At 56.4% G+C, this 27,941-nt stretch overlaps 1 protein-coding gene across 2 annotated transcripts; it reads right to left on the minus strand.

Moving 5' to 3' along the window:
* Positions 1-348: 348 nt before the first annotated feature.
* Positions 349-27,941, minus strand: MRAS (muscle RAS oncogene homolog). Of its 2 annotated transcripts, none has more exons than XM_058657119.1 (6): positions 27,752-27,941; positions 11,867-12,077; positions 8,824-8,977; positions 7,019-7,118; positions 1,368-1,447; positions 349-849 (listed from the first exon to the last, which is right to left on the minus strand). In XM_058657119.1, the coding sequence occupies exons 2-6, from the start codon at positions 12,057-12,059 to the stop codon at positions 750-752; spliced, it is 627 nt and encodes a 208-aa protein (XP_058513102.1). In that variant the 5' UTR covers positions 12,060-12,077; positions 27,752-27,941; the 3' UTR covers positions 349-749. The 2 variants fall into 2 exon arrangements, with proteins under 2 accessions (XP_058513102.1, XP_058513103.1); XM_058657120.1 differs by having other exon boundaries at positions 720-849; positions 7,015-7,118.

Consider the following 27,941-nt stretch of genomic DNA (forward strand, 5'->3'; position numbering starts at 1 on the left):
TCCTTTTACGACATACTCATGCCAGCCACTCCCCTGGACCGCCTAACACCTGCTTTTCTGGTACCTGCAGCCTCTCCATCAACACCTCTTCGTCTGCAGCAGGTCTGGGCCGGGACCAGGGTCAGCTTCCTCCACCTGTCCCCCAAGCTGGACCTGGCAGCCCAGGACCTATAGCAACAGCTCCCACCAATGTGGGTCCTCTTGATCACCCGCTTCCAGATCGATTTGCATTTTGGCACTGTTAGAACACACCGCTGACAAAACACTCTTCCAGACATGGGATTGGGGGGCTGGGGTGGGCTTGGCAACAGTGGGCACAGACCCCTTGAATAAAAGAACAATCATGAAAATAATTTAAAAACCTACGAAAGACACACCCAAGCTCAGACACTGAGGACAGGGAGGTGGCGAGGGAAGAAGCCCGCTCTTGCCCGCTCTGCACGTCACACCTGGATGGACTGTCCCACACCGAGCCAACGCTGCGCAGGTAAGAGAAGGGACACATGACCTAGGAGAGGGAGCAGCAAGCTGGCACACCCAGGGCCAGAGAAGCAACCCTCTGCAGGCCTTCTCAGCTAGGCCGGCCCTGCCGGCTCCCGGCCCTCCCTTCCCGTCTCTCTCCCTTCCTGCGCTGCTGGGGCCTCGGGCCCAGGGTGGTGGTTAGAGATGGTGTTCAGTGCAGTTAGGCAGTGGAGGGGTCCTGTGGACTGGCCAGGTCATGATCACTGTACCCCCGGATCTCAGGCCTGTCACAAAATCGCGCACTGCAGTTTGTGGGTGCCAGTGGCCCGGTCTCCCCGCCATTTAGTTTTCTTCTTCTTCTTCTGGCTTTTTTCCGGAATCTGTTGCCTTTTGGAACAATGAAGGAAATATAAGTCAGGATGGGCTTCGCTTTGCCCTGCTGCCCCTCCCACTTACTGCTGACCTTGACGCCTGAGCAGCCATGGGACCACAGGGGCTGGGGACGGGCTCTGGGAATTTGCTGGGTGGGCTGCAGGGGACGGGGGTGGGTGGGTGCGTGGGTGAGAGGCGTGGCTTCTCTCAAGGGCAAACACTTGAGGAGGAAAAGGTGAATCGCACTGCTAACACTGCTGGGGCTGCTTCCGTTCAGGTCCTCGGTGAGACTGGGTTACATGGATTGCTGCCCCGTCATGTCTGTGTTTCCGGGTAGCACATGCGCATTCCCATGCTTTCTGTTAGCTCTCCCTAGCCTGCAGCTGGCTTCTGAACGTCACAGGTCCCTTCAAGCCAACAGGTGCAGGTGTCCTACTGGGGCAGAGTTCACCTCAGCCTGCAGGCTGCACTCCACGGGCCTTGGGCTCAGAGCCCCGCAGCCTCGGCCCTTGCTAGGGAGGGGGGGCTCTCACCTGATTACTCTAACGAGGTCATGGAAGGCTCTGTCCACGTTGAGAGGGGGGTCCTTGGCGCTGGTCTCTATGTATGGAATCTGGAAGGCACAGCTCTTCTTGGGTGAGCTAGCACTGAGAGCGTCAGTTCTCAGAGGGCCAAGCCCCCTACCCCGCAAGGGCCCCTGGCCCCCAGCCTCTGCTGCTGCTGCTCTCTGGGGCTGGGAAGCTTAGCCGATGGTTTTGCCAGCCCCCTCTTGCTCCTTAGTCTCAGAGAGAGTTAACCGTTCCCTGAAGTAGCATTTGCATGGTCCTGTTCTACACCCGAACGCTAAAAGGTGAGTCATCAATCACATTCAAACACATTCTGGTGGTCACACTGTGGCACAGCAGCCAGCCATCCCACACGGACACAGGTTCCAGTCCTGGCTGCTCCACTTCCCCTCCAGCTCCCTGTTAATGCACTGTGAAGCCAGCGGAAGATGGTCCCCAAACACGGCCCTTGACACAGAAGCAGGAAACCTGGATGGGGCTCGTGGCTTCAGCCTGGCCACTGAGGCCTTTGGGGAGTGAACCCGCGGAGGGAAGAGTCTCTTGTTTCCCCCACCTTTCTCTGTCACTCTTCCTTCCAAAAATGAAAAAAAAGATACTCTGATTCTTCTTCTCTTTCCAAGATTTGTGCGGCACAGGTTCCAGTCCCGGCTGCTCCACTTCCCATCCAGCTCCCTGCTTATGGCCTGGGAAAGCAGTCGAGGATGGTCTACAGCTTTGGGACCCTGCACACACATGGGAGACCCGGAAGACACTCCAGGCTGCGGATTGGCTTAGCTCCAGCTGTTGGAGCCATGTGGGGAGTGAACTAGCAAATGGAGGATCTTTTTCTCTGTCTCCCTTCTCTGTAACTCTGTTCTGCTTTTCCAATAAAAATAAGTAAATCTTAAAAACAAACAAACAAAAAGACCTTTAAAAAAAGTGTTTCCACCTTGGGGTGATTCTTGCCCTTGTTTCTCTGGGCCCCTTCAGCCTGGGCCTGGGTGGGAAAGCCCGGGTTATGTGCACAGGCCTGTGACCTTGGTGAGCTGGCATCCCCCGCCCCAATCCCAGCAAGCCAAGCTAGTCAACGTCTCATCTGGAGGAGCCCAGGAGGTCACTGCTGCACAGTCACGGGACCCACAGGATGGGTCTCCAGGGTCGCTGTCTACACCGCGTGTGTGGTTGGCTGGAGGAGGACAAGGCTTCTGAGGTCTCAAGCCCACACTCCTCCACAGCAACGATGTATACAGGGTAGCAGTGCTCAGCTTCCCCCACGTGGGCATCGGGGAGCCACACGCAGGCCTCCCTCGACGGGAGGGGGCCGAGCCGACGGACTGTCATGGAAAAGCACAGTGAAGAGGGGGCACAGGTTGACACGCTGAAGGCGGGGGAGGGGGCTTGGGGGAGGGTCTCCGCAGCACAGAGGTGCAGCGGTCAGTCTTTCCCACTGTGGCCACCTGGGGTCAAGGGCAGCCTGGGCTCTTGGAAACCACCAGCACCCTCAATCCTAGTTAATCCTCGGAGGGAAGCAAGTATCTCCACCCTACAACTAAGCAGATGGAGCCCGGCGGGGACAAGGCGAGGAACCAGACACGCTTCCACTCCCCGCCTGGCCTCCCATGGACAGATGTGGAGAGCTTTTTCTAAAACCTACTTCTTTGAAAGGCAGAACGACGAGAGAGGAGAGGGAGGCAGGAGTACCAGGAGAGCGCTGGCTGGAAGCAGACAAGGGCTGGCGACACGGCCGACTGGCTGCATCCCACTCCGAATGCCCACCTGTCTTATCAGAGTGCTGCTTCTAGCTTTGCTTGCAGTTTCTGATCAGCTACCTGCTTGTGTGCCCAGGAAGGCACTACCAAGGGCTCCCGCCACCCACCTAGGACCGAGCTCCTGGCTCTGGCTTCAGCCCAGTGCAGCCCACACGCTTATGTGCATTTAGGGGAGTGAATCAGCAGATTAAAGTTTTCTCTCTCTCTGTCTCTCTCTCCTGCTGGGACTTGACCTAGACACTCTCATGTGGTTCTAGGGGCCCAGCTCTGCTCACGGCATCGGCAGCACACCCTGCTCACCCAGCATGAGGCCTGGCTGGGACCCCACTGCCCACTCCAGTGAGCAAAAGCAGCCAGACTCCAGCGAGGTCTTGTCACCCTCCTGGGCTCTACAGGTTCTCCACCAAGGCATGAGCCCGGCCTCGGTGACCCTCACCCTGCTCCCGGCACGGCTGCCTGCCGTGGGTACTGTTGGGCTGTCAGCTCCCAGGGTTCTCCCTGCTCTTGTGGCCCTAAGCCACCCTGCCAGCTCACTGCCCATTCCACAGACCCCTGCTCCCTCTGCCTCGGTCCTGCAGCTTCTCCGCCGTCACAAGTGTCCACCCCGGGCCTTGGCACGGCCCCGTGGAACAGCCTCTTCCCAGCCATCTGCAGGGCTCACTCCTTCGCTCCCTCTGTTTGATCCTTACAGAAAGTGTTCAGCAAGGCTTCCCCTTGGGACAGGTTTGGGGAAAGCTTCCCTCTTCTGCCCTCACCACTTGTCACCTGCTCATGCACCCCGATTTGCTGCCTGCTGTCCATCTCCAGGCCCTGGAAGTTAGCACAGAGCTCCTGAATGAACCAGGGAACAGCACGAGGCAGAGAGCCCTCCCTCCACCTGCAGGGCAGGGCCAGCGGGCTGGGGCGACTTGTGCATGACTGATCCAGCACGCCCTGGCCACACACAGCCTCTACTGACCCCTCTCTTGTGGCCTAGGCCCAAGCTCAGCTTGAGCCCCCGACAGAGAGAATGGAACCCGTTGCCAGGGGTGACGGTGAGGGAGGACACGTGCCCAGATGCCCACAGGCACAGGCCGTGGAGCAGTGACTCATCTTGGTACTGGGCGCGAGCACAGTAGGGCCAGTTCAGGGGCACGGGCAGAAGCTGACCCCTCCACACAGCCCAACGATGAATCCACTCTGGTGGGGACAGGGAGGGGGAACGGGCATGGCCTCCAGGCCACACTGAAGGGGCCTGGCCCTGACCCCGGGGTTGCTAATGATGGAGGCCCACAGTCCTCCACCAAACCATCTCCGGGCATGGATGCCCTATGAAGCCTCCCATGGAATCCAGCTGACCACTCCGGAGGCCACGTCCGTTCACAGAGACCAGCTCACAGCAGGACTACAGCAGCGCAGTGATGGGGTACTGACTGAGAGTCCCGACCCCCAACCCCTGCACACACATCTACATGACTGACGCAGCCCTGAACCTCACCCCTGTACACACACCTACATGGTTCTGACACAGCTCTGACCACCCCACCCCTGCACACACCCCTACATGACTGACGCAGCTCTGACCACCCCACCCCTGCACACACCCCTACATGACTGACGCAGCTCTGACCACCCCACCCCTGCACACACCCCTACATTACTGACACAGCTCTGACCACCCCATCCCTGCACACACACACACCTACATGACTGACGCAGCCCTGACCCCCACCCCTGCACACACCTACATGACTGACGCAGCCCTGACCCCCACCCCTGCACACACCCCTACATGACTGACGCAGCTCTGACCACCCCACCCCTGCACACACCCCTACATGACTGACGCAGCCCTGACCACCCCACCCCTGCACACACCCCTACATGACTGACGCAGCCCTGACCCCCCACCCGTGCACACACCCCTACATGACTGACACAGCTCTGACCACCCCACCCCTGCACACACACACACCTACATGACTGACGCAGCCCTGACCACCCCGCCCCTGCACACACCCCTACATGACTGACGCCGCCCTGAACCTCACCCCTGCACACCCCTACATGACTCTGACGCAGCCCTGACCCCCACCCCTGCACACACACACACCTACATGACTGACGCAGCCCTGACCCCCACCCCTGCACACACCCCTACATGACTCTGATGCAGCTCTGACCACCCCACCCCTGCACACACCCCTACATGACTGACACAGCTCTGACCACCCCATCCCTGCATACACACACCCCTACATGACTGACGCAGCTCTGACCACCCCACCCCTGCACACACCCCTACATGACTGACGCAGCTCTGACCACCCCGCCCCTGCACACACCCCTACATGACACAGCTCTGACCACCCCACCCCTGCACACACCCCTACATGACACAGCTCTGACCACCCCACCCCTGCACACACACACACCTACATGACTGACGCAGCTCTGACCACCCCACCCCTGCACACACCCCTACATGACTGACACAGCTCTGACCACCCCACCCCTGCACACACACACACCTACATGACTGACGCAGCCCTGACCCCCACCCCTGCACACATACACACCTACATGACTGACGCAGCCCTGACCCCCACCCCTGCACACACCTACATGACTGACGCAGCCCTGACCCCCACCCCTGCACACACTCCTACATGACTGACGCAGCCCTGACCACCCCACCCCTGCACACACCCCTACATGACTGACGCAGCCCTGACCACCCCACCCCTGCACACACCCCTACATGACTGACGCAGCCCTGACCCCCACCCCTGCACACACCCCTACATGACTGACGCAGCCCTGACCCCCACCCCTGCACACCCCTACATGACTCTGACGCAGCCCTGACCCCCACCCCTGCACACACACACACCTACATGACTGACGCAGCCCTGACCCCCACCCCTGCACACACCCCTACATGACTGACGCAGCCCTGAACCTCACCCCTGCACACCCCTACATGACTCTGACGCAGCCCTGACCCCCACCCCTGCACACACACACACCTACATGACTGACGCAGCCCTGACCCCCACCCCTGCACACACCCCTACATGACTCTGACGCAGCTCTGACCACCCCACCCCTGCACACACCCCTACATTACTGACACAGCTCTGACCACCCCATCCCTGCATACACACACCCCTACATGACTGACGCAGCTCTGACCACCCAACCCCTGCACACACCCCTACATGACTGACGCAGCTCTGACAACCCCACCCCTGCACACACCCCTACATGACACAGCTCTGACCACCCCACCCCTGCACACACACACACCTACATGACTGACGCAGCTCTGACCACCCCACCCCTGCACACACCCCTACATGGTTCTGACACAGCTCTGACCACCCCACCCCTGCACACACCCCTACATGACACAGCTCTGACCACCCCACCCCTGCACACACACACACCCCTACATGACTGACACAGCTCTGACCACCCCACCCCTGCACACACACACACCTACATGACTGACGCAGCCCTGACCACCCCGCCCCTGCAGACACACACACCCCTACATGACTGACGCAGCTCTGACCACCCCGCCCCTGCACACACCCCTACATGACACAGCTCTGACCACCCCACCCCTGCACACACACACCTACATGACTGACGCAGCTCTGACCACCCCACCCCTGCACACACCCCTACATGACTCTGACACAGCTCTGACCACCCCACCCCTGCACACACCCCTACATGACACAGCTCTGACCACCCCACCCCTGCACACACACACACCTACATGACTGACGCAGCCCTGACCACCCCAGCCCTGCACACACACACATACCCCTACATGACTGACACAGCTCTGACCACCCCACCCCTGCACACACACACACCTACATTGTGTTTGGCCGCCATCTCCTTGCCCTGCTCCCCGGTGATTTTCCTCAAGTGCATCAGATCCACCTTGTTGGCCACGAGGATCATCGGGAATGACTCCCTAGGAAACACAGGAACAGCCACTCCATGAAGTCGGCCTGGCCACGGGGCCCCCTTCCTCTGCCCTTCCCAGAAAGGCATAAGGACCCTGGTTTGGGGAGGGACCTGGGGCTGCTGGCCGTGGAGGTCATCGAGGAGGGGGGTACAAGCTCCTGACCTGGTCCTGCCTTGCCATCGCATTGATGTAACCAACCAGGCAGGACTGTCAGGGCCGCCAGCTGTGGCTGGTGAGGCGGATGGGTCCCACATATGGCTGGCACGGCTTCAATGGAGTGGCTCCCAGGAGAGGATTGTGGGACTACGAGGCCCCAAAGGTCAATAGTGTTGTCCCAAAGGGAAGGCAACACCAGTCTTGGGGATCTTTGGAGCGTAGGGTATTTACACTGGCATAGGGTGTCAAGCTTCTACCAGCAGGTCCAGCATCCCATACTGGTGCAGGTTCGAGTCTCAGCCACTCCACTTCCAATCTAGCTGTCTGCTTATGGCCTGGGAGAGCAATGGAGGATGGCCTAAGGCTTGACCACCTGTCCCAATGTGGGAGACCTGGAAGAAGCTTCTGGCTTTTGGATCAGCCCTACCCTATTCTAGCCACTGTTGCCATTTGGGGAGTGAGCCATCAGATGGAAGATCTCTCTCTCTGTGTAACACTGTCTTTCAAATAAAAATAAATCTTAAAAAAATTGCAATCTGATAGGTGAAAATGGGCACTTCTTTATATTTTCCTTCCCTTTTTTCTAACCAATAAAGAAGCTGTCTGCCTTCCCATGTCCCAGTCTCTTTCAGAGCTCGGTGTGTGTGTGTGTGTGTGCACATGTGTGTGTGTGCACATGAGTGCGTGTGAGGGACCCCTGGGGTTCCTGTGCAGGTGTGTGTGCGTGTGTGTGTGTGTGTGTGTGTGCACCCTTCTACCTGGTAAAGGTAAGAACACTGGGCTTTCAGATCTGGTTTTAACTGGAATTTTTCATCCTGACGAGACTTGTTCAGTTTGCCATTTTCCATCACAATTTCTTTCTATTTTCCTTAAGTTGTATTTTTGAGATCCAATTTACTAGCCACTTGGAGCCCTTAACTAGGGGTTTTAAAAATCTCAGAGTTGGGCCCAGCGCAATGGCTCAGTGGCTAAGTCCTCTATCTCCAAGCACCGGGATCCCATACGGGTGCCAACCTGTGTCCTGGCTGCTCCACTTCCCATCCAGCTCCCTGCTTGTGGCCTGGGAAAGCAGTCGAGGATGGCCCAAAGCCTTGGGATCTTGCATAAGCATGGGAGACCTGGAAGAAGCTCCTGGCTCCTGGTTTTGGACAAGCTGAGCTCCAGATGCTGAGGCCACTTGGGGAGTGAACCAGTTGACAGAAGAGCTTTCTCTCTGTCTCTCCCTCTCTCTTAAATCTGACTTTCAATAAATCTATATTTTTCTGGAAAAAAAAAAAACCTTCAGCCTTGTGTGTGATAGGGCTGAGTGCAATACACAGTGGAGAGAATGTGCTGAACTGCACCTGGAAAACAGTGTTTCTCTGAGGGCTGGGCGGGAGCCGAGCCCTGGAAGCCTGAGGGATGAACAGGAGGCCAGTGCAAGGAAGAGCATTTAACTCTGCCCCTCTGCCCCTCTGCCCTGCAGCTTTCTCCTGGAAACCACAGAACGAAAGGGGAGACAGCGCAGAACGCACAGGCTCCTTGAGCCCCCACCTGACTGAGCAGGGGCCCTCACCTGTCCTTGACACGGAGGATGAGCTGGTGGAAGCGGTCCACGTGCTCAAAGCTGGCCTTGTCTGTGACGGAGAAGACGATGAGGAAGCCATCCCCCGTGCGCATGTACTGCTCCCGCATGGCGCTGAACTCCTCCTGCCCGGCCGTGTCCAGCACTGGGGAGGAACGAAGCCCTGCTCAGGGGTTGTCACCATCGCTGGGGGGGCCCTGCTGCTGCTGTCCGCTTTCTGGCTGAATATGAGCTGTTCCCGCAGGAAAGCTCCCGAGACGAATCATGGTTACATCCAGATGGTGACATAAAAATACTTTTGGAAGTAGACACCCAAGGACGCATATAGCACAGCCGCCAGGAGAACAGAAACAAAACCCCAAACTTCCCAATCAATGGGAGAGAAAAATAGAACACACTAAATGGGACAAAGCTAACAAGGACAAAAATAAACCTAAAAAATATGAGTAAGATAAAAAGTAAACATGAAATAAGAGGGTAGAACTAATGCTGTGACTAACCACAATAACTGCAAATGGGTTAAATTCATCTATTTGAAGCAATATTTCAGTTTAAAATCCATCTGTGTGCTATGAACAGAAGACACACAATAAAGCATAAGGACATAGAAAGCATGAAAACAGAAAAACGAAAAAAGGAATATGCCAGACACGTACTAGCCAAAAGAAGAAAAGGCAGTCATAAAGCAGAAGCCAAACTGAAACAGGAAAGGGTTTGTGACCACGACATTCGGCCCATAAGGAATCATAAGCCTCTGTATGTAGAGGAAAGTAACCTTTAGAACAAAGTCCCACAGCTGCCGTGAACCGTCTGAACAGAACCCAGTGATGACCTCTCATGAAACAACGCAACGTGACGCTTGTTCTGAGAGGCAGCCCGTACGTCACCGCCGAGCAGTGAACACTGTTTAAATACACGTGAAACAGCCTGTAGGTTGGGCTATTAACAAAAGCTCCGCAAGTCCTAAAAAGTGAAAATCATAAATCATGTTCTGCCTGGAAGTTAATTAAAAAAAATGACCAAAAGCAAGAACACAGACGAATCTCCCCATGGAAAAATTGTAAAGTTATACTCCTTTAGAACTCTTTAGTGAAAAAGAAATGCAAGGCAGAAATTACAACCACTTTGGAATTGAACAACACTGGACAGTCACAAAATCACAGGGGAGGAAACTTCCAGAGCGTGTCAGAAAACCAAACCGAAGCATGCGTATATATGGCAGCCCAGCTCTGGCAGCAGCAGGCGTCTGGGAAATAAACCAATGCGTGGGAGATCTCTTTCTCTGCTTCTTAGATACATGAGTAGAGATTGTACAAATATGTTTATATTTTCATATACTAACAAACTACTGAACACTGGGATTGTAAAAAATCATTTACAATAACATCAATCCAGATGTCGGTAAAAATTTGACAAAACACAGAAAAAGACCTATGCACTTAGAACTACAAAATAAAGAATCTGATGAGAAAATGAGATTGAAATTAACGGTGACGCAGGTTCATGACTAAAAGGTTTATTGCTAAGATATCAATTCTCAAACTGATCTACAGTCAACAGAACCCCGCTCAAAATCTAGACTTTTAGAATTTAACTGACTCTAAAATTCCAATGGAAATACCCGGGATCCGGACTAGCCAAAACAGAACAACCACCGAAAAGTAATCCAGTTGGATATTGGATGCCCCCTGACTCCAGGACTTCCTGTAAAGCTACAGTTCCGGCACAGTCTAATACTGAAGACACAACTAAATCCAGCGGACAGCTCCATGCACAGGCTGGTTTTCAGCAAATTCAGATGACCCAGAGTGCGACTTACTCAACAGATAGTGCTGGTATAACGGCATTCCATTCATAGGAAAATGAGCTGTGCTCCTGGCTCATGCCAAATCCAAGAATTCATGCAGGGTTGATCATAAAATTAAATGTAAAAACCTAAAACAAGTTCACTTCTAGAAAAACGATAGGAAATGCCTTCGTGACCCTGGGTTAGGCGAAGATCTCTTAGACACAACATTAAGCACAAACAACGGGCTGCACCTCACCAGATGAAGCACTCTGGTCTTTGAAAGCCACCGCTAAGAGAACGAAAAACGAGCCAGAAAGAGCAGAAAACACATGCAAATCCCACGCCCTAAGAGGGCTCGCTTCTCCCCTCCTAGACCCCGTCCTACGGTCAAGGTGCTTAACAGGCAGACTTCCGCAATGCAAGGTTCTAACCAGGCAGAGTTGGAGCTGTGGTTCTCAGGCCCGGCACAGCCTGCAGGGAGTGCCAAAGCAGAACTTGTGAATCAGCCGGAGGTCAGGGCAGGCTCCCTGGTGATGCCGACGCTGCTAGCAGGCTCCCACACATGCAGAACTACTCATCTAAGCTTAACTAACATCCGGAGGCAGAGCCAAGACTTTCTCTCCACAGGACATTTACTGAGTAAATGTTAAAGAAATCAGCACCCGGCACGGTAGCCTAGTGGCTAAAGTCCTCCTCACCTTGCACATGCCGGGATCCCAAATGGGCACTGGTTCGAGTCCTGCTGGCCCCGCTTTCCATCCAGCTCCCTGTCTGTGGCCTGGGAAAGCAGTCAGAACAGCTCAAAGCCTTGGGACCCTGAACCCACGTGGGAAACCGGCTCCTGGCTTCGGATCGGCTCAGCTCTGGCTGTTGCAGGCACCTGGGGAGTGAATCAGCGGACGGAGGATCTTCCTCTCTGTCTTTCCTCCTCTATGTATATCTGACTTTGCAATAAAAATAAAAAAATTTAGAAAGAAATCATTTGTTTCTCCCCTACATTTTTTTTTTCCTGTTCGCCGGAGACAGCTGTAACTGGTAACCGGAGCCTCTGACCAGCAAGAAGGAACAAACATAAGCTCACTGAGTTGGCACAATTCTGGGCTGCCTCTTGGTTAGACGTCGCTTGGTTCCCGCAAAGCTTTCACGCCCTCGACAAGGGCAACCATACACAGCCTCCCCCAGCCATCCCACAACAGTGACGCAGAGCGGACCCTCCCCCACGGGAAGGCCGCGGCCCGCTCTCACCGTCCAGGATAGCCCACTGGTTGTCAATCTCTGTGTGCTTCAGGTACGAGTCCTCAATGGTGGGGTCGTAGTCAGGCACGAAGATCTTCTGGAAGAACTGGATGGTGAGGGCGCTCTTGCCCACGCCTCCATCCCCCACCACCACCAGCTTGTAGGTGGGGAGGTTGTCGCTGGGGACGGCGCTGCTGGCCATGCTGCTGGCCGCTCACACCTAGGGAGGCAAAACACACGGCCTGAGGCAAGGGGTGCTGCTTCCTGCATGAGCTGTGCATTTTCATGGATTTTCCTTTTTTAAAAAACAAATTGTACTTACTTGAAAGGCAGAGAGAGAGAGAGAGACGGACATCTTCCAATCCCATGGTTCATTTACCTACAACAGTCAGGGCTGGGCCAGGCAGAAGCCAGGAACCAGGAACTTCCTCCAAGTCCCCTTGTGAACGGCAGGGACTCGGTGCCCTGTGCACTGGAACAGCTGGGACCCCACGCAGCACCTGCGACCCCTGGGTCAGGCGGTCTTCCTCTGCTCCCTTCTTACCAAGTCCGGAATATTCCCAATGAAATGCTAAGGAAAACAAGAGTCGAACCCCAGGGGTGATATGTTCAACCACATCTTATGCTTTATACATTTTTGCATCTGAAAAGTGCAGTGACAGAATTGGGTGGGGAGGGGGATCTTCCACCTGCCGGACTGAGTCAGGTCAAGGCCAGCAGCAGGGACTCCATCTAGGTCTCCTACACGGGTGGCAGGGCTCACATTCATGGCCCCTCGTGCAGCCCAGGTGCATCAGCAGGAAACTGGCTGAGAATGCAAGCAGCACTCTGATGAGGGCCGTGGGAGTCTCCATGTGCCACAGAGCCTGCCTTTGTCATTTACTGAACACCAGCTGCATGCCAGGGTGTTCTTGGGCACACAGAACCACCAGTTGTCTTTAACAAGTATAGCCAAAAACCAAAAGACACCTGTCCAGGGCCCAGTGTGATGGCTCAGTGGCTAAATTCTCATCTTGCATGCACTGGGATCCCATATGGGTACCAATTCCTGTCCTGGCTGCTCCACTTCCCACCCAGCTCCCTGTTTGTGGCCTAGGAAAGCAGTCGAGGACGGTCCACAGCCTTGGGCCCCTGCACCCTCATGGGAGACCCAGAAGAAACTCCTGGCTCCTGGTTTTGGATCGGCTTAGCTCCGGCTGTTGCAGCCACTTGGGGAGTGAATCAGTGGATGGAAGAGCTTCCTTTCTTTCTTCTTCTCTTTGCAAATCTGCCTTTCCAATAAAAATTTTTAAAAATATATATGTATATATACATATTTTTAAAAGAAAAAGACACTAGCACGTTGCCAAACTACCCTTCTCTGAGCAGAGGTGACACGAGGGTCAGCCCTTTATATGGAGTCCCCTCCGCCTGGAACGCCCCTCGTGGGTTAGGGTGCTCTGTTTGGAAGGAGCTGAGGCTTAAACTTACGAATGAGGAAGGACCTGAAGTTGGGGCCAAGTTTACTAAGAGCCTTGGCGATGCTCATGCTGTTGGCTTGGCAACCACACTCCGAGAACTGCTAACACAAACTCATTTAGACTAAACTAGAAGCACAACGCCAGATGCAGGAAGCAGAGGGACCATGACAGCCTAAGACATCTGAGTCCAGGGACCCGAGGCCCCACCAGAATTCAAACTCCCACAGCCTACCCTTGCGCCTCCCTCTTCCTTATGTACAAATCATGCCGGGCTCTTAGGGCATCTGTTCAACCCTGCTTTAGCCAAGGACCAGGTGGGCACTGTATTATGAGTCCAGCTAAGGCAGTGGATCTTAGTCAAAAGCAGTTTTGCCTCCCTCCCACCCATCCAGGGATACCTGCAATGTCTGGAATATTCTGAGTTGTCCAAAGTGAGTGGGCATTATTGGCGTCTGGTGACTTGGAGCCAGGAGACAGCTAAATTGCCTCCATTGTACTGAAAATGTCTCCCACTACCCAGGTATGGTGACGAGGCTGCAGGGAGTAGGCAAGGGGTACCCAGGACACCAGGACCTGTCTCGAGGCTGGAAGCCCAGGCGTCTTGGGAGGCCCAGGAGTGCAACAAAGCACCAAGCGCGTGTGGGGAAGGCACAGGGAGGAAGGCCTAGAAAGAACCACGTAGGGGCTGCTGTCTAGGTGCCCTGCCACAGGGAGAAGCCACAGCGCCTGCTACAGGGTCTCCCTGGTTGCCCGAAGTACCCACACTGCACCAGGAAGTACCCTGGGTACCTGACCCTGAGCCCAGGAGCAAAAGTTGTACTATGACTGTGGGAAGGACACGGTCCTGTGTGGACCTGGAGGGGGGAGGTACACGTGTGGCTAGGGACCTTGGGGCCACCCAGCACACTCCACCGCTGCCCAGGAAGGCTGCTGGCCCCTGAGAGCTGTGGGCTCCTCCTCTGTCAGTTCAAGGGCAGTGTGACGGGGTTCTTAGGGTTACTTTCTCAGAGTGGGTTACGTGGCCACGCTGGTTTGCGTGGGGATCCAGGTCAGAGTCACCACAGAGGATCTCCACCACAGTGGCCCTTGTCCTGGCACTGGGGACTTGTCCACACTGCACAGTGGACGCTCTCGGATGCGCTCTCGGATGCATCCTCTTCCGATGGCCAGAGGCAAGACCCTGGCCTCAGGCTGTGACAGGAGTCATCAGGGGACACCATGCTGGCCAGCAGGTGGCTGGAGCAAACTGCTCGCATGCACAACCACCTGCCACATTTTGTCCAGCTCCTCGGCCAGAACACACCTTTGAGAACATCCTAGAAGGCTGGATTGTGCGTGGGCCCTTGAGCTGGCAGGGTGGAAGGAGGTGGAATTTTCCTTAACATCTTGCCTATTCCCACGTCTGTTCCGGCACCTTCCTGTCCATGAGTTCAGGGACCGAACTTCCACAGCCCTGATAACTGACTTATAAAATGGGGTCACCTATGGGTCAGCATTGTGGCCAGTAGGCTAAGCTGCTGCCTGAAACACTGACATCCCATAGGAGCACCAGTTCGATAAAATAAATCCTTCATAAAATAAAACCAAATGGGATTGGTTAAAGGATCCTACTTTGCAGGTCTGCTCTAATCCTGCAAGAAAACGATGAAATATGCCCAGCCCAGAGAGGGTGCCCAGCCCAGAGAGAGTGCCCAGACACCTTCTCTCTCCTTGTGCCCTCGAGTTCCACGATTCGTTTCTGCTCCATTCCAACTCTCACGGCCACCTCGGCTCTTTCCTAGCCAGAGGAAACAGGTCAGTGCGCCCCCTGCACTCCCACCCCATCACATCCCAGCTGAGCACCACTTCTCTGGAAAATTGCTCCGTGGCTCCAGGCGCCCACCACCACCCACCAGCGTTTGCAGCAGCAGCCACTTGCTTGCTAACACAGGCAGAAGAGCTGGTTCCTATGGTAACACTGCTCCCACAGCCCCGCCCAGGCCACAGTTTCAAACCATTGCTCATACTGGAAACTTCTTCCTAAGGAGCAGTACTGCCTCCTTGATGATTTTAATAACATGTGTGCGAAAGCCTCAGGCACGCATCTCTACGTGGAGAGCTGCCTCTTGGGCTGCTGCCTTCTGCTCTGTTCCCCACGGCTAGTGCCACGTGGCAGGGTTTACAGTCGTTTCCCGGATGGCAGATTTGCCTCCCTAAGAAGATGGTGAGTTCTGTGGGGTCAAGAGCTTCTCTCTGTCCCTGACTTCTCCCGGGACCAGCTCGGGGTCCACACGGCACCTAGTTACAGGCTACTCAGTCAGCACAGCCTTCCACGTCCCCGCCTTTCGTGTGCCATGCAGCAGGCGGCAAACCAGGTGCTTCTGGAAAGCCCGAGCTCCAACCCCCGGGAGCTGGGTGGCTGGTACGGAGCACCTCTGCACAACCTTGTCACTCAGCAAGTTTCCTTCTGTTTTTCCTGTTAAAAAAGGAAGGGTGGGGTCCCGGTGTGGTGGCCTAGCGGCTGAAGTCCTCTCCTTGCATACTCTGGGATCCGTATGGTCACTGGTTCTAATCCCGGCAGCCCCGCTTCCCATCCAGTTCCCTGCTTGTGGCCTGGGAAAGCAGTGGAGGATGGTCCAAAGCTTTGGGACCCTGCACCCATGTGGGAGACCCGTAAGAGGCTCCAGGATCCTGGCTTCGGATCCGCTCAGCTCCAGCCGTTGCAGCCATTTGGAGAGTGAATCATCGGATGGAAGGTCTTTTCTGTCTCTCCTTCTATCTGTATATCTGTCTTTCCAATAAAAACTTAAAAACAAAACAAAACAAAAATAATAACAGAAAAGGCTGGGAAGAAAAGAGAGAAAGGCGTTTCCACCTGCTGGTTCACTTCCCAAATGGTCTCAGTCTAGAACTCCATGGAAGACACGGGGTCAGGTAGAGTGCGCCATCATCCACTGCCTTCCCAGGCACATGAACAGGGAGTTGGATTGGAAGTAGAGCAGCTGAGGAGCGAACCAGCACTCTGACATGGGGTGCTGGCATTGCAGGTGGCAGCTTAACCCACTGCACCACAACACTGGGGCCAGCACGCTTTCAAACTGGCGGGAGGCGGGGTTGGGACCCTTTTGGAAGAGTCCTGTGCAAAGGCCCAGGGTTTCTGGGGGGGTGCCGAGCCCATCAGCAGCAGTCTGGACTCCGCAGCCAGGTTGCCCATGTTCCCCTTTTGTGCTCCAAAATGGGCTCCCTGAGTGACCTGAGAAGGTTTCTTAACTTCCTGGAGGCGTAGATTCCCCACCTAAACAATACACAAGGGCCCGGCAGTGTGGCCTAGCGGCTAAAGTCCTCGCCTTGAAAGCCCCGGGATCGCATATGAGCGCCGGTTCTAATCCCGGCAGCTCCACTTCCCATCCAGCTCCCTGCTTGTGGCCTGGGAAAGCAGTTGAGGACGGCCCAATGCATTGGGACCCTGCACCCGCGTGGGAGACCTGGAGGAGGTTCCTGGTTCCCGGCTTCGGATCAGCGCGCACCGGCCCGTTGCGGCTCACTTGGGGAGTGAAACATCGGACGGAAGATCTTCCTCTCTGTCTCTCCTCCTCTGTGTATATCTGGCTGTAATAAAATAAATAAATCTTTAAAAAAAAAAAAAAAAAACAATACACAAGCACAGGTTCCCCCCTTCACTCCACCCCGGCCGAGAACATACCAGAAGTGTTGTCAGCAAGGGCGTGCTTACACTGTTATGCAGTGTGTCTGGGGCCCTGCACGCCCTCTCCTAAGGGTGGCTCTTCCCCACCCACTCCACGGCCACAGCTGCAGAGGAACCCAGCACAGGGACGGGAGAGGGACCCAGCACAGGGACGGGAGAGGGACCCACACAGGGACGGGAGAGGGACCCAGCACAGGGACGGGAGAGGGACCCAGCACAGCAGAGGGCGCAGCATCACCTCCCTTCCCCCCACAGCATGGCAGTGCTCACAGGTTAGGACCCTCACCACGGCCGTCATTCTTCACCCAGCTTCCTGTATTCTGGGCTCCAACAGCTAAAAGACAGCCTCCCCAGGCCAGTGCTGTGGCATAGCCAATGAAGTCACTGTCTGCGATGTGGGCATCCCATATGGGCACCGGTTCACATCCCAGCTGCTCCATTTCGGGTCCAGTTCCCTGCTGGAGGCCTGGAAGAGCAGAAGCTAGCCCACAGCCTTGGGACCCTGCAGCTGCGTGGCTGCTGGCCTCAGCACTGGCCACTGCATGCATCTGGAGAGAACCAGCAGGTGCAACAACTTTCTTCTGTTTCTCCCTCTTTCTCTGTAACTCTGACTTTCAAAACTAATAAACCTTTGAAAAAAAACAGCCTCCAGGACAACACACCCTTCTCTGTGCAAGCCGCACCTGAGAAATGAATGACTTTGGCTGCCGACACTGTCTTGGGGTTTCTGTGGGTTCTCAGTCTTCACTTCATACCACCCAACCCTCCCACCCAACCAGCATTGTGTCTGAAAGCAATGTCACGAAGGCCTGGCCACAGCAAATGGTGGCCAGGAAGACACGTGTGACAGTCGCAACCTTACTGTGAGGGGGACTCCACTGTGGGCTGGCCAGACCCCAAAAGTCATGCTGAGAAGAGCTGGGGGGGCACACTTCCTGCTGGGGCTGCATGCCAGGCTCTGCCAGCCCAGAGCAACACCCCACTCCTGAGGCACCATCGGCTGACTGGCGGGCTGGCACTCACTGGCTCCTGACTACTTCTGCGTTGATGACTTTTGGGTCTCCCTTTCAGCCCATCAACAGAACTCTGTCCTACTGAAAGCGGCCAGGCAAGGACGCACGCACTGTGCCCGGAGCCCTTGGGAGAAGGGCTGCACCGCCACTCCTCCTCCAGGGGACAGATCTCTTGGGTGATGTCAGGGTGTGCCCAGCCTGCATTCCAGGAGGGGCCCTTCCCTTCTGCACAATTCCCAGAAATGGGCAGCTTCCCCGGGCCACTGACCTGCGGGCTGTGCAGACGTGGGGGGCAAACGCACAAGGGTCCGCCCTCCCACCCCCAGACCTTGCTGCAACCCTTGGCTCATAGCTTGGGCGATCTCAGCTCACGACCCTCAGCAGGCTCCCAGTGTGGCGGTTCGTTCCACGACGGATGTGCCGCACAGTCAAGCCCCTGTGTTCCCACGGTCTGGGTGGGCAGCACGCGCCCCGGTGCTGTTCTCCCAGAGCGGACAGCCCTGAGCCACCTGCGCCTCTTCCTTGCTCAGATCCTGGTCTTGGTGGCCTGAACAAGGCCTGGTCATCTCAGACTGAACCCACTTGCTCCAGCTCCCCTCAGCACTTCCTAGGAGGGCTCAGGACCAGCTCAGGGGGAGACGGTGAGGGCAGCCTGCCTGGCTGTCCCTGCACAACTATTGCTTGGATCATTCCGACATGGGCTCCGCTTCCACAGCTGCCCCAGCGCTCGCGCAGCAGGTGGCGGAAGCAGTCATACAGGAGGCTAGAGGGCCAGGCCAGGGAGGGACACATGCTCAGGTTTCCTCAGCACCCCAGGTGGCACATGTGGCTTTTGGTCACCATTGCTGATGCTTCCCAGCGGTGGGGTGCTCCTAGGCAGGGCCGGGCCTTGGCCATCCACTCCCCCTTACCCAGCACCATGCTGTGGTAATGACAACAAAGATGACATCAGGAAAATGGGAACACGCAGCGCGAGAACTGGGTCACAGGCTGTTGGAAGATGTGACCAACTTAACTCATTCACTTCTCAGAACTTTGGTTACCCCATTGTACAGGCCCAGCGAAGTAAGCTTGTCTAACCTCGCTCAGCTGGCAAGTGGCACGTGAACCCGGAGTGTGGCTCCAGAGTGGCTGTGAGTCAGACAGCAGAGGTCAAGTGCAGGAGGCCTCCAAGGCCAGGAAGGCAGCTGCCCAGCAGGAGGCATGGCTGGGCAGGTCCTGGCCCTGGGCACTCCCAGGACAGACACCACTTACTGCAAATAGCCGGCCCCCCATCCTTTTTTGTTGTTGTTAATTTACTTATTTTTATTGTATTCTCCATGCAGATCGATGGAGAAGAGGGACATCGGCCATCCCCAAATGTCCGCAGCCAGAGCTGGGCCACCTCCGAGCCTGAGCGGGACAAAGTCTGTGGAATAGGCCACAGCTCTGGCCCCAGAGGGCCGGGACACAGTGTGAGGGTCACCCCAGCCCTCACAGCCATCCCGTGGCACTCTGGCAAGGGGAAGGCTGGGTAAGAATTCAGTCCAGGGCTGGGAGCAGGGCTGCTACCAGGCCCACACTTCCTCGAGTGGCAGCTGGTAAAGGGGGCTTGCTTTATTGTGAAATTTACACTCCCAGTGCCTGGGGAATGGGAGAAGTTTCCCTGACAGCACCAATAGAGCACGCGGAGGCCAGAGGCCGACAGGGACAACGGTCCCTTGCAAAGCCCTCCTACATGTCCTGGTCACGCCCTGTCCCATCCTGCAGCAGGAGCAGCAGCAGACAGAAGGAATTGGGAACAGGTGCTGACAGAGGTCAGATGGGTAGGCACGGGCAACAGGGAACAGCAGTGCCGCCACAGATGTACCCACACGAGCTGCCCGGGGCTCCATAACTCCTGCCACGGGGCTGCCAGTGGGCACCCTCACGGAGCAGCTGCACATCTGTGTCCCTGTGCAGATACCTGGCTGGTCAGCACTGGCCAGCAGTGTAAGCCTTCTGCAATACTGTGTGAACCCCAAGCATCACCCAGCCCCACAGCACCCGCTGCCACCCCTGACTCAAGAAGGGTGGCCACCACTCCGAGGCTGGCCAGTGTCGCACCGAGGTGTGAGCAAAAGGAAATGGCACTGCGGGAACATGGGGACACACTGCCCACCCCAAGGGTGTGACATAACGTGGGGGGGGGGGAGGCACGTAGGAGGGAAGAGGAGTGTAAGGGCCCATGGCTTTGTCGTCTTCACTTACATTCCAAACAGCATGAAGGAAGAAGCGGGACCTTCTGAGGCTTCAGCAGAGCCAGCCCTGGGCTCTCCCCTGAGCTGGGGAGAAGACAGCCAAGCCCCAGGGTTCAAGAGCAACCAGACCGCTCCCAGGCAGGCTGTGGGCCAAAGCACAGGGCAACTTCCTGGATGCGAGGTGAGCATGGCAATGACCAGGCAGAGGCTTTGTTGAGCCAGGCAGCCTGGACTCCTGGCATGAGCAGATAGGCGACAGTGTTCCGGGTAGGATCAGGGTCACCAGGCTCTGGTGGGTGGCTCTCCTGCTCCCCCTCCCCCAGCCGGCCCGGCCAGGTGCAGGAGGGGGCAAAGGTCAGAGAAGATCCACTTTCACCCTGTTTGAATCTCTGCTGTCTCTGGTGCTGGATAAACAGCCACTATTCTACATGGAGGGTATCAGATCTCCATGGCAACTCTGTGAAACAGAACTGAAGACCTGTGCTTCGGTCATCTGGAGACAGGATATGGTCAGTAGCAACCAGAATAACTGCACAGCTCCTGTGGGTTCTCCCTGTGGGCCCAGGGCTGTGAGTCTTGGTAGACAAGCGCTTGGGTGGCCCATGGCCTAGCCTAAAGATAGATGGCTTCACGGCTTTGCAGCCAGAAAGCATGGAAACTTGGAGTCAATGAGACAGCATCCAAGAAAACTGGTCCTTGGAAAATGGCAGGAAACGGGGCTTGGGGAGGCGGCCAGGGTGAAGCTGCCAAGGGCGGGCCGAGCAAGAGGAAAAAGCTTATGCTCAGAGTCAGCCGCTGCCCTGCTCTGCGCTTACACCTTGCTTTCCCACAAGCTCTTGCTGAGAGCCTGGCCCTTGAGGCTGTGGGGCGCACCTGTGTGTGAGGACAAGCAGACAGCTGACCACAGCAGCAAGCATGGTGACCCCACCTGGACGCTCTCAGAAACATGAGAGGGGCTCTTGCTAATCCTCAGGAAGGTGTTAGACCGGGTGAGACTGGACCCAACTGGAAGCGGCGTCAGGTGCCTGGGCCGTAAGCCCCTCCAATGACGCATCCAGAGGAGGGGGCCTCGCTCCAGGCCACACAGACAGCCTGCCCCTGACCCAGCTGATTCTGCAGCCTTGGGGTAAGGACCACCTGCCTCTCCTTTCTGGCTGGGGGCTCTCCCAGCCCTGCACCAATCTCGGTTGCTGGCCACACCAACCCGAAATAACAAAGTCCCTGTGAAAGGCTTCCATAGAAATGGTTATTTTGTTCCAATGCCAAGTGGCCTGCTCCTGCTCCCTCCTTCCCATCCCTCCAGCCAGCCCCAGTCCAGAAATCAAACAAAGGCTTTGTGTCTCTATTTTGATTTCCTCCCTGAAATCTCAAATATGCAGGAAACACCCACCCAGGCAGGCTCAGATCAGTGGATACAGGCTGCTGTCCACTGCCAGTGGGTGAGGCCCGGGGTCAGGCAGTGGAGATGGATGGAGGGCGAGGCTGGCCGGCCTCACTGGCCTGTGAACGCCAGGGGCCACCTGCTGTCCTCAGAGGGAAGAGGGCTTGGGGGTGAGGCACTCTACCCTGTGGGATGGAGGCTTAAGACCTGTATCTCACCCAAGGTTGATTTCATGGATGCCCCCAAGGCTGGGGGACAGTGGCTCCACCCTTCTTCCCTCATCTCCGGTGACAATAAAGCAGGCATTGAACCAAGAACAGGCCGGTGGCTATTTGGGGCTGCTGGGCAGAGTGAGAGAATGGTACCACGCAACAAAGATGCCTTTGCCTGGGACTCTTCCTTGGGGGGCCTCCATTCCTAGCAGATGGGAAAGAGGAAGAGGTTATCCAGGAAGGGGACAGATTTGCACACGGTCTGCAGAAATGCTGACGGATTACAAAGGAGGGTGGAAGCTAGCGAAACTAGAATAAAACTAACTTTGCTTTTGAAATGCAAGTAAAATTTAGACAATGTCTCTAACCCTCACCAAGCTACAGCCCTCCCCTGAAGGGGTGAGTGGGCCTGCTATGCTGTGCTATGCTCCCGGCAAAGTCTGCCCAGATATACCAGGGCCGGCTGAACACCGAGTTGGGAGAGGGCTTTTTGTAAACACAACCTTCTCTTTAGAAAGTGGGTCTGGGGCAGGCACTGTAGCACAAAGTTAAACCAACTGTTTGTTATGTCCACAAACCATATCACAGTGCCAGGGTTTTTTTTTTTAAGATTTATTTTCTTTTTATTGGAAAGGCAGATTTACAGAGAGGAGGGGATGCAGAGAGAAAGATCTTCCGTCCACTGGTTCACTCCCCAAGTGGTCTCAATGTTCCAAGTGCCTTTGGAGCTGAACTGATTCAAAGCCTGGAGCTTCTTCCAGGTCTCCTACAGAGGTGCAGGGTCCCAAGGCTTTGGGCCATCTCCTACTGCTTTCCCAGGCCACAGCAGGGAAGTGGAGCAGCCAGGACAGGAACTGATGTCCCTATGGGTCCTGGTGAGGATTTAGCCAGTGAGCCATCACACTGGGCCTCGGGCAGGTAACAGTTTTGAGTCCTGATTGCTCCATTTCCAATCCAGCTTCTTGCTAATGTACCCAGAAGACAACAGATGATAGCTCAAACGCTTGGTTCTTGCCACCTATATGGGAGATCCAGATGAGGTTCCTGGCTCCCAGCTTCAGCCTGACCCAGCTCCTTGCTGCTATGTGTATTCAGGAAGTGAACAGTGAATGAAAGAGTGTTTCTCTGTGTGTGTATCTCCCATCTCTTTCTGTCACTATGCCTTCTAAATGAATGTCTATTTCCGTATAATTAAACAGGAATCGGTTTTTTATTACGTCGCTCTGCCTTCCCTGGTAGCACAGCAGGCCTCCCTGGGCTCCCTGGACTCCCGACCTTGGCCAACTGTGGCAGCGAGGGAAGGGACCAGGTGGGGGGCCCTGCTGGCCTCTCGGGGGCAGAAGACATTCCCACTTGTTTTTGCCACTTAGCCTGAATGACTTGGGGGATCCCTTCAGGTCCCTTGTTACGTTATGAAACAAGTTCAACCCTCAGTCCCCCGTTGGGAGTTGAGGGAGGTAAGGAAGGCCTTTCTAGAAGTTTCTGATCGCTACTGCACAGCTTGGAAAAGCAGTACTTTGCTCGTTGCATGAACTCCAGGCCAAGCTCCACGCAAACAGGATCATGTCAGGCTGCAGCCTGGGAGGCAGGCGGGGAGGGTCTGCCCCAGCAGGGTAAGCAGCTGCTGAGCCCCACCCTCTGCAGCCTCATTCCTGCTTGGCAGAGGACAGGGAACCCAGCACCCAGGGCAAGCTCCTTTGGGGTGAGCTGCCAAGAAGACGAGCCGAAGCGGCAAAGCCAGGGACGAGGAAATTCTCCTCTGTCCCTTGGAGCAGCCCGGGCTTCTGCACACACAATGCCTCTAGTTAAGGATGCTTTAAGACCAACTCCTCACGAACTGCTGATGCTTAAGGAGGGAAAGAGAATCCTAGTTTTTCTCTTTTTCCACTCGCCACACCTACCACCAAGTGACAGTTCCAGCTGCACGGCTGTCACTGACCGCATCATGCTCTGCAGCCCGGCCTCAAACCACAGCGGCCCAGGCAGGTGTGTCAGGGGTGGGGATGAAAAGGTCAAACCCAACAATGAGTCCTGCCCTGTCCTACCTCCCTGTGCCCAGCATGGTCAGGGGCAACCAAGAGAATGTCTCTGAGCTACCGGGAGAGCAGCCCAATGGACACTCTCCTTGCTGAAGACAAGCAGCCATGCCCAGCACGCACAAGGACACATGGGTAAAGCTCCTTGTGCCCACGGCACACTGTGGATGAGCCCACCCTGGCAGAGCCCCTTGTGCCCACGGCACACTGTGGATGAGCCCACCCTGGCAGAGCCCCTTGTGTGGGTGGACGGAGGGGTGGATGAGAGGGTGGATGGAGGGTGGACAGAGGGGTAGATGGAGAGATGGGTGGAGGGGTGGATGAGAGGGTGGGTGGAGGGGTGGATGAGAGGGTGGATGGAGGGGTGGATGAGAGGGTGGGTGGAGGGGTGGATGAGAGGGTGGGTGGGCAGGTGGATGACTGCATAGATGTTTGGATGAGTACATGAGTGGGTGGGTGATGGAGAGACGTGTAGATGGGCGGGTGTGTAGGCAGGCCGGTAGGTGGGTGGATAGGTGGGCAGATGGGTGGGTAGGCAGGTAGGTGGGTGGATGGGTAGGTGGGCAGATGGGTGGATGTGCAGTGGACAGGGAGAAGGATGGAGAGAGAAGTGCGTAGATGGATGAGTGAGTGGGTGCGTGAGTGTGTAAACAGGATGGGTAGATGGGTGGGCCACCCATGGGTGGGTGGATGGGGGACGATAGGGCTGCTTTAGGGAGAGGCTGACTTTAAATTAGGCATGTGAGGTGCAAACTGCCCATGCAAGAGCAACATACAACTGTCAAGGGTTCATATGTGACAAATGCGGTGGGACAGGTTAATGGGGAAAAGGAAGAGCTTCGTACGGATCAAAAGATCCACAAAGGGGGTCAGCTGCCTCGAAGAGCAGCTAGTGCTCCATCTCTGGATGGCTTCAGCCAAGGCCAGAGTCCCTCCCCGGGCAGCTGGCATGGGCCGAGGGATTGTCCCCTACAGAGTGACCCAGCCTTCACTCAGCAAGGACTGTCTTCCCATTTCAGGCACCTCTGTCTGCTAGGAACTACGACTAGCTTAATTTTTATCTTAAAATCATAATTCCCGCAAAAGTACTTGCTGACTCAAATTCTTTCTTTAACCTTAATCTAACACCTACTTTAAAGAGAAGGGTTTGATGCAAAGCCTGTATTTAATAACATGTAGTTTTTTAAGTATTAAAATGAAAGATGCTATCCTTCATGTGCCTGCATACACTCAAGAGGCTCCTCGGAGTCAGAACTCTGCTAGCTTAAGCTTCCTAACGACTCCACACTGGTCTTCACTCTCCGTCTGTCCCGGCTGCCCAGGGTGATGCTTCTGTGTATTTCATCCGATTCCCATGACAACCCCGAGGACTAGAGAAAGAGGCCTCAGGTGCAGTCCGGGCCCGTGGACATGAACAGGAGTCACCAAGGGCCAGAACCTGGGCTCAGCACTCCAGACCCCTCCTGTCCCAGCACACACAATGTGGCCAAATCCCTTCTTGGTACTCTCCAAAATCTCACTGGCAATACAAGCTGAGTGTGAGTGTAAGCCCTCAACAGACAGCAGTGAAGCAATGAGGCTTTACTGCAGGGTGGTCAATCTGGGATCAAGGACTCCTTTACAGAGACCTGTGGGTCCCCTGAATCACGTGCCCCATCTTCTATGTCAAGTCATCATGGCTGGGCTTCTCGCTGGCATATTAAAGAGGTGGTGTCTCCAGAACGCAGTACCATTCCTCCAAACTCCAAACTCTCAGCATCCATGGTGACCTGCCCCCAGGCTCGCAGGTGCAGGAATGAGCACCTCCTGCATGTGGAGACCTCACAGGAGCTCAGAGCACTTCGGGGAGACACGGGCCCTGCCAAACCCACCATCAGGGGATGTCCCAGGGCCTGGGGGCATCACCCAGGGATACCATCTCAAAGCTCCAACTCCAGGACCAGCACTTGCTCAACTGGGTGCTACCAGGCAGCCACACACGGGGTGCACCCAGCACCTTCCCTTCACCCGGCCCCCAAGGCCGGCCGTCTTCCCAGGACCTAGCAGGCCCAGAGCCTGAGGAACTCAGCTTTGCACAAGACCAGGTGCCGGCGCACTCTGTTCTCCAGGCCTGATTTGCACAGACTACACAGTGCCCGTGAGCAGACATGTCCCACTGCGTGCACAGGGCACACAGGGAGCATCTCACTGGCAGACCAGAAGACAAGGGTTACGGCAGACAGAAACAGAGTGGAGGCCACATGCCCTGAGCGGAGAGGCCGGTCAACAGGTGATCCCGCTCACATCTGTCAGCACACGGCAGTCCTTCCCGTTCCAGCTGGTCACAGGGCTCAGGAGCCCACCCCACGAGGAATGTCACCTTGCAAGCAGCCCAGACAGGGCTGGAGCCAATCCTCAGTAACCTCATCATCATCATCAAGGTTTTATCTGTTACAAAATGGCCCGACACAGGGCAAAACACAACAAGCGGAAAACAGCAACTGCTTTACACCAGAGCAGAGCTGACGGGAGGCCAGTGCACTTGGCCCCCTGACCCTCCAAGGAAATGCCAAGGTCACACTGGGCTGGTACAACTCCCCTCCCGCACCCCCAGATTACCAGACCTTGCAACACCCAGAACATTGAAGCCCCAGGACTCCAGGCCTGGCAGAGAAAGGCAAACTCCACTGTGAACTGCAGACAGCGCCTGGGACCGGCTGCTGAGCGAGCAGGGTGCATGGCTCCAAGGCTGTTTACAAACCATGCCTGCAAGCTAGCCAGTCCCCTTGGAGGCACACCATGCGATTTACAGGAACTTGGGTTTACACGCTGTGAGCAGCTCAAGTTTCCTTGCTGGGAAAGTCGAAGAGCAGGCTCCGGGAAATGGCTTTGTTCGCTGCTAAGCCCCCACACGTGTCAGGTATTACCCGCAGCTCGCTCACCGCCTTGCACCTTCCACCCGCCCTGACAAGCTGCAGGCAGCACTACAAAAGCACAATCCAGACAGTACCAGAACCTTCCAGAACCTTCCAGCCCAGGACAGCCAGACCCCTGCTCAGGAGCCACAGCTGCTAGCACAGGCGCTTGAGTGAGTGGGACCCTTGGCAGTGCATGGAGACATGAATCCGGCCTTTCTGGGCGTCTTGCTCTGTGAGCCCCCTGGGCTGCGGCAGCTGCCTGCAGGGCGCCTTGGGGACCCCTCTGTGCCAGCCCCTCTTACTCCTGCCCCCAGGGAATCCCTGCAGGTGATATAATTCTAGCCTGGCCAATCAGCCTGTCCAGGCAGGCAAGTCCAGGGCTCAGTACAGGCTGGAGGTGCCATGGGAGAAGCACACCAGAGGAGGGGGGCACCCTGAGCTCTGCCATCGGCCCGGGCTTGGCCCGCCACCTTTCGGGACTGCACTCGGCCCCAGCCAACGCAGGCTCGCCCGCTGCCTGCCCAGCTGGGTGCCCGTGCCGGGTCCTGCTTCCCCTGACCTCTCACACTGGCGTGAGGCGTGAGCTCTGAGGGGGCCTGCTCTTGGGTGCTCCCACCAAGCCGAGGTGATCCGACCCCATCGCGCCCCTGCCTCGCCTTGCGGGGAGAAGCTTGGCGCTGTGCCTGACACACAGGGTGGGCGCCCAGGCCCCAGGGTGCTGGGCAGACGACGGACTCCCGAGGCAGGCTGCGCTTCATCATCCCTGCGAACCCGACAACTGCCCGGGCCGCTCTCTGCCCCCCTTCACGCCATTTTAAAGAGAGCGAGCAAGAGGGGGGAGCCCCCCAGCCGAGTCCCGCGGGGTCAGCCGGCGGCCCATCCGGGCACGCCGCTACACCGGAGCGCTCCTCAGGGACACGCGCGGCCAGTCCCAGGGCTCGGGGCGGCCACACCTCCCGCCCCGGAACAAAGCGGCGGCCCCGGCACTCACCGCTCCAGCCCGGCTCCGGCAGCGCCCGCCCGGCTCCCGGCAGCGGCCCGCCGGCCGCACGCCCGTCCCCGCCCGGCGCCTCCTTAAAGAGACCGCGCGCCCGCGCGCACGCCGCGGATTGCTACAGCGCCTGCTAAAAATAGAGCGCGGCGGCCCCCGCGCCGGTGCCCGGGCGCCCAGCGCGCCAAGG

The sequence above is a fragment of the Ochotona princeps genome, chromosome 30 (assembly GCF_030435755.1).
Source record: "Ochotona princeps isolate mOchPri1 chromosome 30, mOchPri1.hap1, whole genome shotgun sequence".
Classification (NCBI taxonomy): Eukaryota; Metazoa; Chordata; class Mammalia; order Lagomorpha; family Ochotonidae; genus Ochotona; species Ochotona princeps.

Excerpts from the sequence above, each read along its gene's own strand:
- MRAS (XM_058657119.1), bottom strand. The coding sequence starts at position 12,059 with ATGGCCAGCAGCGCCGTCCCCAGCGACAACCTCCCCACCTACAAGCTG. Across the intron at positions 8,978-11,866 it reads CCAGTGGGCTATCCTGGACG|TGCTGGACACGGCCGGGCAG; the intron begins GTGAGAGCGGGC and ends GTTCCTCCCCAG. Across the intron at positions 7,119-8,823 it reads ATCCTCCGTGTCAAGGACAG|GGAGTCATTCCCGATGATCC; the intron begins GTGAGGGCCCCT and ends TGTGTTTCCTAG.